This window comes from Mustela nivalis (assembly GCF_964662115.1).
Source record: "Mustela nivalis genome assembly, chromosome: 5".
Taxonomy (NCBI): domain Eukaryota; kingdom Metazoa; phylum Chordata; class Mammalia; order Carnivora; family Mustelidae; genus Mustela; species Mustela nivalis.
Window position 1 is genome coordinate 92,608,752 of NC_139024.1, and position 13,485 is coordinate 92,622,236.

At 41.8% G+C, this 13,485-nt stretch overlaps 1 protein-coding gene across 1 annotated transcript in view; it reads right to left on the reverse strand.

Moving 5' to 3' along the window:
• Positions 1-8,117: 8,117 nt before the first annotated feature.
• The window catches only part of TNFRSF21 (TNF receptor superfamily member 21), a 66,373-nt gene continuing 61,005 nt past the window's right edge, over positions 8,118-13,485 (reverse strand). Inside the window, exons 5-6 of the mRNA XM_082729732.1 lie at positions 10,871-11,099; positions 8,118-9,560 (exon numbers count right to left, since the gene is read on the reverse strand). Of these exons, the coding sequence (XP_082585858.1) occupies positions 9,331-9,560; positions 10,871-11,099 (459 nt within the window). The 3' untranslated portion in view covers positions 8,118-9,330. The remainder of the gene's footprint in view (positions 9,561-10,870; positions 11,100-13,485) is intronic.

Below are 13,485 nucleotides of genomic sequence, written 5' to 3' on the forward strand. Positions count from 1 at the left end.
CAGGAATTCAGTAAAGTGTCAGGATATAATATCAATGCACAGAAATCAATTGCATTTCTTTACACCAACAACAAGACAGAAAAAAGAGAAATTAAGGAGTCAATTCCATATACAACTGCACCCAAAACCATAAGATACCTAGGAATAAACCTAACCAAAGAGGCAAAGAATCTATACTCAGAAAACTATAAAGTACTCATGAAAGAAATTGAGGAAGACACAAAGAAATGGAAAAATGTTCCATGTTCATGGATTGGAAGAACAAATATTGTGAAAATGTCTATGCTATCTCAAGCAATCTACACATTTAATGCAATCCCTATCAAAATCCCATCCATTTTTTTCAAAGAAAAAAAGAAATGGAACAAATAATCCTAAAATTTATATGGAACCAGAAAAGAGTTTTCCATATAAAGTATAATGTCATCTGCGAAGAGAGAGAGTTTTACTTCTTCATTGCCAATTTGGATACCTTTTATTTCTCTTCTAATACAATGTTAAACAGGAGTGGTGAGAGTGGGCATCCTTGTCCTGTTCCTGATCTCAATGGGAAGGCTGTGAGCTTTTTCCCATTGAGGATTATATTTGCTATGGGTTTTTCATAGATAGACTTTATGAAGTTCAGGAATGTTCCCTCTATCTCTATACTTTGAAGCGTTTTAATCAGGAACTGATGCTCAATTTTGTCAAATGCTTTTTCTGCATCAATTGAGAGGACTATGTGGTTCTTCTCTCTTCTTTTATTGATTTGTTCTATCATATTGATTGATTTGCAAATGTTGAACCATCCTTGTAACCCAGGGATGAATCCCACCTGGTCATGGTGGATAATCTTTTTAATGTACTGTTGGATCCTATTTGCTAGGATCTTGTTGAGAATCTTAGCATCCATATTCATCAGTGATATTGGTCTGAAATTCTCCTTTTTGGTGAGGTCTTTGTCTGGTTTGGAGATCAGGGTAATGCTGGCTTCATAAAGAGAGTCTGGAAATTTTCCTTCTGTTTCAATTTTTTGAAACAGCTTCAGGAGAATAGGTGTTATTTCTTCTTTGAAAGTTTGGTAGAATTCCCGAGGGACTCTGTCAGGTCCCGGGCTCTTGTGTTTTGGGAGGTTTTTGATTACTGCTTCAATCTCGTTACTAGATATCAGTCTATTCAGGTTGTCAATTTCTTCCTGGTTCAATTTTGGGAGTTTATGTTTTCCAGGAATGCATCCATTTCATCTAGGTTGATGAATGGTTCTGCATGGTTCCATTTATATAACACCTTCTAAATGACCAACTGGTGATAGAAAACAGTGGTCAGGGGTCAGGGGAAGGTGTCATTATAAAGAGGCAGCAGGAGGGAGCTTCTTTGTGGTAATAAAGCAGTTCCTGGGGCACCTGGGTGGCTCAGTGGGTTGAGCCTCTGCCTTTGGCTCAGTTCATGATCTCAGAGTTCTGGGATCGAGTCCAGCATCAGGCTTTCTGCTCAGCAGGGAGCATGCTTCCTCCTCTCTCTCTCTCTCTTCTCTCTGTCTCTCTCTCTGTGCCTACTTGTGATCTCTCTCTGTCAAAAAAATAACATCTTTAATAAAAAAAAAAAAAAAAGCAGTTCCTGAGGCACCTGGGGCTCAGTCAGTTGAGCTTCTGGCTCTCAGTTTTGGCTCAGGTCATGATCTCAGTGTCGTGAGATCCAGCCCCCTGACAGACTCTGTGCTAAGTGTGGAGTCTGCTTTAGAATCTCTCTCTCCCTCTCCTTCTCCCATTCTCCCATCACCCTGCTCACACACACACTCTCTCTCTCAAATAATAAAATAAAATAAAATCTTGAAAAAAAAAAGCAATTTTGTATTCTGAGTATGGTTGTGATTTCATGAATCCACATATGTAATAATTGCATAGTACCACACACACACCAAATAAATAAACAAACAACCAAAGCACATGTAACACTGGTATGAACTGAGTAAGGTCTATAGTTTGATTAATAAAATTATGTGAATGTTTTACTGGCTTGGGTAATATTATGGCTCTTAAAGATGTTATCCTGGGGAAGCTAGGCAAAGGGTGGGTAGGAGCTCCCTATATCACTTTGGAAATTCTTGTGTTTCTTAAATTATTCCAAAGTGGGAAAAAAAGAAAAAGAAAAGAAAGAAAGAACAGGGAGAAAGCCAAAAAAGAAAGCAATCTGATTTTGGTTGAATCCACATGAGAGGCTCCAGAAGGGCAGACATCCACTTTCTTTGTCATTTAGGACCATGCCTGGCTCACACAGCTCTAGGACAGCTGTCCTGGCTCTGCCACTTAACTAGCTGTGTGATGTGGGGGAAGTCACAATCTATCTGTTCATTGGATCGCCCATCAGCAGAAGGGAAGTTCTCACAGTTCCTGCATCATGAGATCCAGGTGAAGATTAAAGTGAATTACACTAAGTGCTTTGGGTACTTTATTGGAGGAGGAGGAGTTCCGTGAAGGGGCACATATGTTCTGTCCTCTGAAGGTGTGATATGTGCAAAGCAGTCACAAGACTGGCCTCATGTCTCATCACGATCGTCAGCCAGGGTAGAAACAATATGAACTCCTTGCTTGTAAAATAATGTCTGCAACACCTAGGTGTGGTAGGAAAAGTGGAATGCAGATGATTACATGTATCTCTGCTAAGTGTTCACTAATTTATTTAAGATCAAAATTCTACCTTACCAAAGCCACTTTCAACCTTGGTTTTAATAATAGAAAAGATATTGGGGGAGGAGTGGGGGAGGGACACTAAGCAATAACTTCAGAACATTCTCCTTACTCTTATTTAATTGCAAAATAAACACCTCCCACAGCAACTCTTCATGTAGGAAGCACTTGTGTCCATGTGGGGGAAAAATGAGTTTTGCCCTTTGCTTCTGCCAGACATAGTCACATAAGTAATTGCACTTCAACAAACCAAATAATAGGAATGTATTTTTTAGAGATCACGTTAAGAAAAATGAAAAGAAAAAGTAACATTCCTTTTATTTCTCAAATTGCTTCCTCTTTTCAAGCTATGTCACTCCCCAGAGCTTTGAAATATATGAGACTGCAACTGTCAGCCCTTTGTCTTTGGCACAGTTTTCTTTGAAGATCTCCAGGGTGCCTGGGTTGCTCACTGGGTCAAGCATCTTGCCTTCGGCTCAGGTCTTGATCCCAGGGTCCTGGGGTCGAGACCCACATCGGGCTCCCTGCTCAGTGGAAAGCTTGCTTCTTCCTCTCCCACTTCCCTGGCTTGTGTTCCCCCTCTCTCGCTGTCTCTCTGTCAAATAAATAATATCTTAAAAAAAAAAAAAAAAAAAAAAACCACTTCCACCAAAAAAGCTTTGTGATTTTTCCTTAATTCATATTCACTTTCTAACTCTCTTAATACCTCCTTTGTATTTCTATCATTTCACTTAGATACATTGGATTATAATGTCCATAGGTCTGTTTCCTTTCTGACATGTGAACTTGAGCTCTGGGCCTGCATGCTTTCATTTATTCACCGTATGGTAACAGAGCACCTACCGCATTCCAGGCACTCTTCTAGAGGCCGAGGGTCAGCAATAAGCAAATACCCTGTTGTGGACGGTAGCTTCTGTCCTGTATGGAAATCTTCTTTGCATTCTTATCTTCGGACACAGTGCCTGACCCACGGTGGGTGCTCAAATGTTTCATGGGTGGATGAGTGGAGTGGTAAAATGAATGCTTCTGTTGGTGGGGACCCTGTATTTGAAACAAAATGAGCCAAACCCTAGTGTGAAATCAACTCTTCTAATTTCTTTCTTTCTTTTTTAAAGATTTTATTTATTCATTTGAGAGAGAGACAGACAGACAGACAGAACAAGCAGAGGGAGAGGCAGCGGAAGAGGGAGAAAACACATTTCCTGCTGGAGCTGAGAGCTGATGTGGGGCTCCGTCCCAGGACCCTGAGATCATGACCTGAGTCAAAGGCAGACGCTTAAGCATCTGAGCCACCCAGGCACTCCAGCTCTTCTAACTTCTAAAGAGAATGAGAAATAATCGTCATAGGACTATTGGAAATGAGCTATCGTTTTGCCTCTTCCACCTCCTTCCAGATCTCCAGTTTGGCTTCCGGCTATGGATACAGCAAGAGAGGAGTGAAAACCAGACAAAGCCAGTGCAGAACTGGAGTACCTCCTCTGTAGGGATCAAGAACCACCCAAAGACTCTTATCTCTAACCTTTTTCCTCCTGGAGCTATTAACTGCAAGTGATTCCTATATTGGGAGATATAAAAACATGGGCCAGAAAATCCCTGCAATGTTCCATATCTCCAAATTTCTAAGTTTGAAGTCTCTCCATTTCAATTTTGCATTAATTATGTCTGTTTGGGAGCCAAGTCCAGGAAAAGAATCTAAAATCACAGAGGTTGGGGTTGGTGGTGGGCAGAGCCGGATGCCGTCTCCCTTTGCAGATTTTGCAAGTGCCCCTGACAAAGCTATTACTAACATTTTAAGTCTGGTTCACATGACTCTTACCTTGGTCTTCGCGAGTGTACATTCCCTGGATGCTTCAGAAATATTCTAAAAATAGTTTTTATTTACAGTTTTTAAAATTCCACAACATATGCACATGGTGTAAACCTTAAGAGGCTGCAAAGAACAAATCATGAATAGAGCATGTCCTTCCTTTCCTCTTCCTGTCTCCTGGGTAACCTGTTCCGCTCCCTGGAGGTATCCGCTGCGATGTTTTTGATATGCCCTTGTAAGGTATTTTATGAATATCTGTATTTTGGAAATAATAAAGATGCTGGCATCCAACATGCTTCGCATAGTCAGCTACTTGAAGTCAACTATGGTAAAAACTGTTTTGGATTTCTAATTCAAATAATTCTTGTTCAAATCGTTACCTTCATTTTCTATCTCCTTTCAAGAGAAGAGGTAAAATAAGGATCTTGAAATAGAGTGCTGGCAAGGACTAAGGTCATTATGTAGCAGAAATGAGCCTCACTTCCCACCTGAAAACCACATGATTTCTCCCAAATGTCCAAGTTTCCTTATGAAGATAAGGGCTATAAATTTTTTTAACCAAGAGATGGATCACATCTCCTTTGCTCAAATCCAAGTTTAAGAAAGGTGCCTGATGCACCTAAAGGACCGTACAATAAGACCGATGCTCCCAGAGCCCAGAGGCTACAACAATCTGAGATTTTATGATACAGTCAGTGCAGTTTATGACTCATCAGATCTTACTTTATTTTTTGAAAATTGGCAAACTTTCAATCCAATATATATAGAAACACAAATCAGAGTAACGTCACATCCCAAATATTCTTGGTTAATCACACCTTATACATAATGCTCAAAGCCATGAAGAATTGATCAGTTGCATCAATTAGTTATTCATTAGTGCAATGAAACTTTAGCTTGGTAGTGTAGCAATTCTTAACAGTTACATTGAATTTCATAATAGGGGTTCAGATCCGAAAGTAAGTGGGACTATGTGTAGCAAAATCACTATTGTGGATTTCCAGGTTAACTCCCTGTTAAGATTTATCCATCAGATCTGGGGTGAGGATTGGTAAGTATTCTCCTCACAGACTCTGAAATCAGTGGTCATCCAAGTTGACTACACATTGGCATCTCCTGGGGAGCTTTAAAAAAATGCTCATGCCTGGGTCCCAGGCCCTTAGACTCTGGCATAACTGGTTTGGAGTTTAGCCCGGGGCACTGGATTTCCCGAAGCTCCCCCTGCTGATTTTGACGCACAACCAGGATCAAGAACCACTGCTGTAGATCTTGACCGGGACCGCTGGATTCTGAAATCTCTTCGGATCGTCAGAAATTGTTGACTTCTCTCCTTTGGAATTGGTGTCATCTTCTCCTATATGGGCACTACTCTGCATGAAACCGAGGCACAGTCTCGGGCTCCTCGGTGTGATTTAGAGACCAGTAGCATCCACATCACCTAGGTCCCCACCCCTCTCAACAACTGAAACAATCTGCATTTTAACAAGATCCCCAAGTGTTTCATTGGCTTATTAAAATTTAAGGAGCATAACATAATGTATACATTTTAACAAGCTCCCAGGTGCTGTGGTGGTCCACAGTGGCAAGGATCCCAAGCCCTTATCCCACCATAAGTTTGTAGAAAAAAAGGTGTGAGATGCCGGTTCTCTCCTTCACTACAAACCTGAATTGAACTCTCTGGGACCTGGTCTTTACAAGACTGCTCATTCCCAGGTGATTATTTCCATGCAAGGTTGAGAATCACTGAAGCACGTCCAACTTCTCCCCAGAGTAGGAGTCATTTTCTCCTTTGAAAAGCAGCCTGATCTAATTGTTTAAAAGCTTCTCTGCATTTAACCTAAACTGGCCTAGAGGAAACAATATTACTCTCTAAAGAAAAAGAAATAGTCTCTTCCTTAGCCCTGCAAATAACTGAAGATAGTCTTTCTCCTGCCCAAATGATCTTTGCCGTGAGGTTTATATTTCTTAACAATTGTTCCTGATTCTGTTTCTTACTCTTCTGGTGATCCCTCCAACGCCCACATTGGAAACCTCGTAGTTCAGCATAGCCCTCAAAGTCGGGCAGAAAAAACCTCCAAAGTGAGCCACAAAAATATATAAATCAGACTGTTGTAAACTCTGACTCAAACATTTTATTTGCATTATATATATATATATATATATATATTTTTTTTTTTTTTTTTTTTTTTGAGAGAGAGAATAATGCAGCTTGGGGTTGCTTACATTATGTTAATTCAATATTAAGCTTCTGTTTAACCACAACTCTATGTGCCTTTCCCTTGGATCATCAAGAGATACTGCCCCACTTCTATACTTTTGCAATTATTTCCTGAATTTTAAGTATCAGGCTTTCCTTATAAGCCAAATAAATCTGTGATCTCTGCTCACTGGCTGAGCTTGACAAAGTAGTTCTGGTTATCAATCCCGAGTACACAGCCTGGGATTCAGATCCAAGTCTCATCTCTACAACTGTGTTGTAGAGCCTTAAGTAAGCTCCTTAGCCTTTACAAGCCTATTTTTTTATCTACAGAATGGGTACAACAATGGTACCTGTCAGATAGTTATAAGGTTTCAACGAGACAATGTAAACAACACTTTGTAAAGTATAAAGCTGCATAAATGGTTAAGAAATAATCTCCAAGCTATGAATAACTTACAAACTTAATAACCACAACACTGATTTATGTTTTCAACCCCCACAAAAAGAAGTGGCAGTCTTGAAAACATCTGAAAAACACACTTTGTCTCCTCCCCCATTATCTCTAACCCATTCTAGTTTGCTTTTCTGTTTGTAAAGGGTTTCTGCCTTCTGTTGACAAAAGAGGAAGGGGAACCTGACCTGAGAACCATAAAACCAAATGCCAGAAGTGTTCTCTAGAAACCAGCCACGTGGAAGTGGTTGAAAGCAGAAAAGCCCTTTAGTGTCCCTGACAAGGGAGCCAAAGTGTTCAGTCAGGCCATGTACTTCTACTTTCCCACTGAAAGAGGAACTCAAAATTGCTGATGGCCTGGCCATTGGAATTCTATAGAGCTGGGGTTTCTCAGGCTAAGGCAGTTATGTGATCAAATATAAGACACAATGTAATATAAAACAATACATATAAGGTGATGTAATATATTCCATCAGCCTAAGACTTTACCTTGCCCAATGGCCAAGAAAGCCCCCCGAAACTACTCAGGGAGAAAGAAGGTTCACACAAAAGCCTGTGAACTGGTCTAGACCCCCCATGACTTGTAAACTTCCTAGATGGACACAAGTAAGAATATACTCCTGCGCCCCCCATGACTTGTAAACTTCCTAGATGGACACAAGTAAGAATATCCTCCTGCGCCTGCTCTTCATTTCCACCTCTCCACCTCCAAATCCCCATTTCTTAAAACAGGGATGAACTCCAAACCTAGGAGCCTCCGATTTACCCTCAAAAGACCCAGGAATGTTTAGTCCCCTTTAACGCTTGGTCATCCTTCTCTACGTACCCTCCAGATACTCTTCCAGACAGAAAGCTTCGTTAACCGGCACGATTTACAGATCAGAAATGCTGAGATTTCTGGAATACACACATTCTTTTCCAAGAGACTCATCAAAGGGTTACAACTTGAGTACATGTAGAAGACAAGTAGTAAACACACTCAAACCACTCAAGTAACAAACACCTAATATTTATTAATAAATTAGTACACTTGAAGGCATTTTTCTGATATCCGTCCCTCACCACGACCCACAACCCCCGCCCACACAAAGGGAGTCCACACCACCTTTGCATGCGAGTCTGCCAACTGAACATTAGAGAGCGCGCAGGTTTATAAATGGGAGCAGAGTTGCAAATATATTGGACAAGAGTTCTTACAGCTGCAGCCGTTTTTAATTAAAGTGATTGAAGGACGAAGGAGACCCACCAAGACCAAGGCCTTGAGGCGGACTGGACCTACCGGCTATGTGTGTATAAAAAACAAGACATCTTTTAAAGCAAAGCTGGGCAAATTCCCTATGGAAAAAAGGTGCCACTGGCTCTCAGTTGTGACTTTCCAAAGTGCAGCAGTATGTCCCAGAACAGCTCAATTCCTAAAAAGATGAAGTTCAAGTTCTTTGGTGGCCCAGTTGTCAAGCCACTTAAATAGCAAGTTCTGATGGCTTGAGGATTTCATGTCTCCAGCCCAGAGCATATTAGCAGAAGAGGAGCACAAGTAATCAAGCATTCTACACGGTGCTCAAGTGAAAACCATACGATCAGCAACAGTGTGGTCAAGTTTCAGCCATGAATATGAACTGTACACCAAGGCATATTAAAAAGAGAAGAACTCAAAGTCTAATTGTATTACAGTAACTCAACGGGGTATTACATTTTTTCAACCTTAACAAAATCTGTAAATTACAATGAATAATAAAAACAGTAATCATTAATTAAAAAAAAAAAAGCAGATGTGGATGTTGAGACATGAAGACTGCTTAAAGAATTCACAAGATGCCATTTACACTTTTAAGAGGTTAAGAGCCTCACAATCCAGTGTGCAAGGAAAATCACACTGCATTTGGGGTCCATTAAGTGAATTTAAAGTGCACAGAACAATTCGGAAAATACATAAGAAATCGAAACAAAGAAAATATGGAACCCAAAAAACTTTAGTGGTGGGTATTTTTCAACAGTTACACCTTGAGAAGGCTTATAGACTAATGTCCTAGACGGGTTAAAAAAGGAAAGAACTCAAAATATTGGCCCGATACTCTGTTACACACACACACACACACACACACACACTCACACACACCCAAGAATCTAGAAAAACGAAAACAAAACCAACGAAAAACCACCCTGCCACTAAACCGAGTCACTTCCAAAGTGTAGCAGACCTCAGGTTCTACAACAGGTCAGGAAGATGGCTATACACAGAGTCCAAGAGGGTCTGACTGGCTTCCTGGCTCTTGACTCCGATAATTTCAAACAGCCGGTCCAGCTTGTCCTCAGCCTGAGGAATCTCTTCGATCACCCGCAGCTCCTCAGGATTCAGAATGTGGAGCATGTCGTCAAAAATAGGCTGCAAGTCACAGGGGTCCAGGCGTACCTGCCGCAACACTGTGTCCTTCTTTTCTGCGGGGAGGAGAAGGGAGGGAAGGGGACAGAGGTAAGGGATGGTACTGGGGAAACCAAGGAGAGGAGGAGAGCTAGGAGGGACAGCTCCCCACCTAGAAGGTTGTCCCCACCCCCTACCCTCAAGGTGAGTAAGGGAACCTCTGGCACATTTTAAACAACCCAGTAGTTTTTATGTGCCTTGCACTAAAGATAACAAACAAGATTTGAGTCCTGGAGATTAGACAGGGAACCACTTGACTGGGTTGTTGATTGTCATTAGCATGACTTTGCCTCAACTTAGAAGACATCTAGATTCTTCCAAAACTCAGGATGCTGGAATACTTACAGAAAGTTAAATAAAATGAAAACACAACAAAACAACCCTCTCCCATCTGTAATGTGTTTACTAAACAAAGACATCACTCCACCCTGGCTCTCAAAAATTCCAGATCAATGTAGTCTGCTCATCTGACTGCTAATGACACTGCCAAATTTTAAAACTAAACTGCTAAGAGCAAAAGCACATAAATAAGAAAATACTGCTTCTTGGGCCAGAGCTCACTCAACATGGTGAAGAACTGTGACTTTTATTACTATTATAAAAAAGTTTTTTCCAAAATATAACATGGAACATAAAATACAACCCAAAATACAAATCTTTCATATAAATATAAATAGGTACGGTATAGAAAATAGAACATATTTTATAAACATAAAATATAACCCTTTCACAAAAGTATAATTGGAATTCCCCAAACCGGGAAATTCTGAACAAAAATTTGTCATCAATACAGCATGCGTGCCAATCCCTATCGTGCCCTTAAAAACCGCAAGTGGCAAATTATTTACCAAAATACTAACCCACACTGCTTAAAACATTGCTATTTGCAACGATTCTTAAGAGGATTAATTTTAATTTGAGTTACTGAAACCTACACTTCTGACTCTCAAGATAGGTTATACTTTAAATCCTTGGATTCTTCAAACCTGGTAAATAATTTTCAACAAAACTTGCCAGACTGCATTTTATCAGACCTTCCTGAAACACCTTTGATAGCGTCATGAGGATAAAGGGCGACCAATGCAGACTGTCTGCCAGATAATCAGAGCTGTAAAGACCTTCAGGGTGGGTGGTGGCTGGCGAGTGACATGGTTTCTCTCAGGCCCAGTAGACCCATCATCCTGGGGTCTATGATACATCTTCCTGGGCAGGTCACCCAATGACTCAGCTACCACTGGACTGTGCAACTGCTGGGGGAGAAACCCCAGGGTCTCCTCTGGGGGAGGATTACAGAATACGCCTTGTAACCATCCTGCCCAGTCTGTACCTTTGGTAATAAAGGAGCCCGTCCTGCTCAGCGCCGAGGAGCCGCTGGATGTGGAGTCACAGCGAAGAAGGGGCTCGGACTCATCCACGAAGAAGCCCTTGTTCTTATCCAGCGGGGACGGCTCCACCGTCAGCAGAGTGGAATTCTCCAGTTTCGTGTTGGGGCTGGGGATGGGGCTCGGGCTAAGGGGGCTGGGACTCATCGGGAGAGCCAGCTTGTCAGTTTCCAGCTGGGGGAGGAAACAAACAAAAGTGTTTTTCATTACATACTTCAAAAATTAGAGAGAAAAGAAATGAAACAAACCCCAGGTGTTCTTTTTGTTCTGTTTGTTTTATATATAAATTCTGCTGTTTTGACAGTCCATAACTTACATTATTGCTAAATACACACACAGAGAGACTTTGAAACCCTTCAAAAATATACATGGAGCCATGTGTAAGCATTAAAAATTAGAAAGCAGGGGCACCTGGGTGGGTCAGTCGCTTAAGGGTCTGCCTTCTGCTCAGGTCATGATCCTGGGGCCCTGGGATCGAGCCCTGCATCAGGCTCCCTGCTCAGCGGGGAGTCTTCTTCCCCCTGTGCTTCTCTCCTCTCCTGCTTGCTTTCTCTCTCTCTCTCAAATAAAATCTTACAAAAAAAAAAAAAAAGAAGAAGAAGAAGAAGAAGTATATGCACCAAGCTGTTACCTCACAGGAGTGGAACTGGACAAGGGAGTAAAGAAGATCTCCAACTTAAAATATAATTTGATAGATTTGGAAATGGTCTTAGATAATACCTAGCACATTCTCCTCTGTATGGATTGAATTATATCCATCAAAATTCATAGGCATTATATCCATCAAAATTCATAGGTTGAAGTCAAAACTTCCTGAGCCTCAAAATGTGACTGCAGAGCCAACTAAGGAACTTTAACAAGACGGGATTGGGGGATAGTTGGGTCCTATACCAAGATGACTGGTGTCTTTATGAGAAGCCATTAGGACACAGAAACACATAGTGGGATGAGCATGTGAAGACAGAGGATGAAGGCTACCCTCTTCTACAAGCCAAGGAGAGAAGCCTGAGGACACCTTTACTTCAAACTTCTAGCCTCCAGAATTGTGACAAAACCCAGTCTGTGGTACTTCATCATGGTAGCCCAAGCAAACTAATATACCCTCTCTTTACAAGTAACGAAACTGAGGTCTAGAGAAATGATGTGACTTTCTTAATGACGGGCTCCTGCCCAGTAAGGGGCAGAACTAAGGCTAGGCCCTAGGCTTCCTGACTCCTACTTCAGAGCAGCTCTCGAGAACACCAGAGGCAAAAGCATCTGGATGGAGCACGTGATGACCGCCCCCAGGGAGCCAGCGTACAGCTCCAAGGGATTTAACGGAGGCCTTCATGAAGCTCACATTCTGGAGGGGAGCGTCAGAAAGACAGTAACAAGTAAGCAAACAAGAAGGTTTCAGATGGAAATGGTGAGCTTCATGAGCATCGGCTGGTATGTGGAGAATAGATTTTAGGGGGGCAAGAAACAAAATAGAGAGACCAGTTAGGATCTGCTACAGTGACTGGGGAGGTAAAAACCACAGCTTGCACCCAGGTGTGGAATGGGGAAATAATAGGTCATAGCCCCCCATGTTACAGGTGAAACCACTAAGGCCCAGAGAGGGCATACAGCCATGGGAAGAAGGCTAGTGCGCAACTCAAGTCGGCTCGATACCTCTACTACCCTTGTCATTTGCCGCTGGGCTTTCAAACTCTGGCAGGCACTTGTGGCATTGACCTTAATGGACCAAGTCCATTGACCTTAATCTTTTTATTGGCTCTCCTGGCAGGGATGCAAATCCAGGAGCCAGGTGGCCAGATCCCACGGGGCAGGGTTTAGGGAGTGTTGATCACCACTCATTAGAACCCTCATGACTTCACTCACACGTGACAAGCAAAACATTTTCGAGTTCCTCAATCAGGAAGACACTGACCCTCATTTCAAAGTATTAGGTTGAAGGGTTGTAAAAAACACAACGCCAACACAACCGTCTCTTTTACAACCTGTAAGGCCTGAGAAATTCTTACAACTGACTGCAGATTGCAAAGACCACCGGTTACTGCACGTGTCTACCATTCCAACAGCACTTGTCCTCTATACAACCACCCATACCTTGCTTCTGCCTCCCGTGGAAGTTTAAGACTTGGGTAATGCATCCCCAGCGGCCCCTTCCAATCCACAAAGTTTTATGTATGTGCTTTTAAATTTTTTAATTCAATAGGGCCCTGGCATGTGCCCCTCCTCCCTGAAACGCACATGGCCATTCATGCCAATACACATTTTTTATTCACTCAATTAGACAAAGAGCACTTGTCTACACTTTGGTTCTCAGGAACAACATTACATTGGACAACATGGTCCGTCAATATAGTGCACTGTTCTTGCTTAAAGAGAGAAATTCCTGCCCACAAATCACATGCCAACAGACTAAGGAGTCCACCCACCCGTTTCCTGAACTTAGTTCAAAACTTTAAATATTTAATTTTTCCCCCACTTTTGCCAAAGGACCCTATGCGTAGAAATTAAGTACATGATTTCCAATGTCATTCAGAAAGACAAACTGTTGCAGAATTCTCTCTTGTAA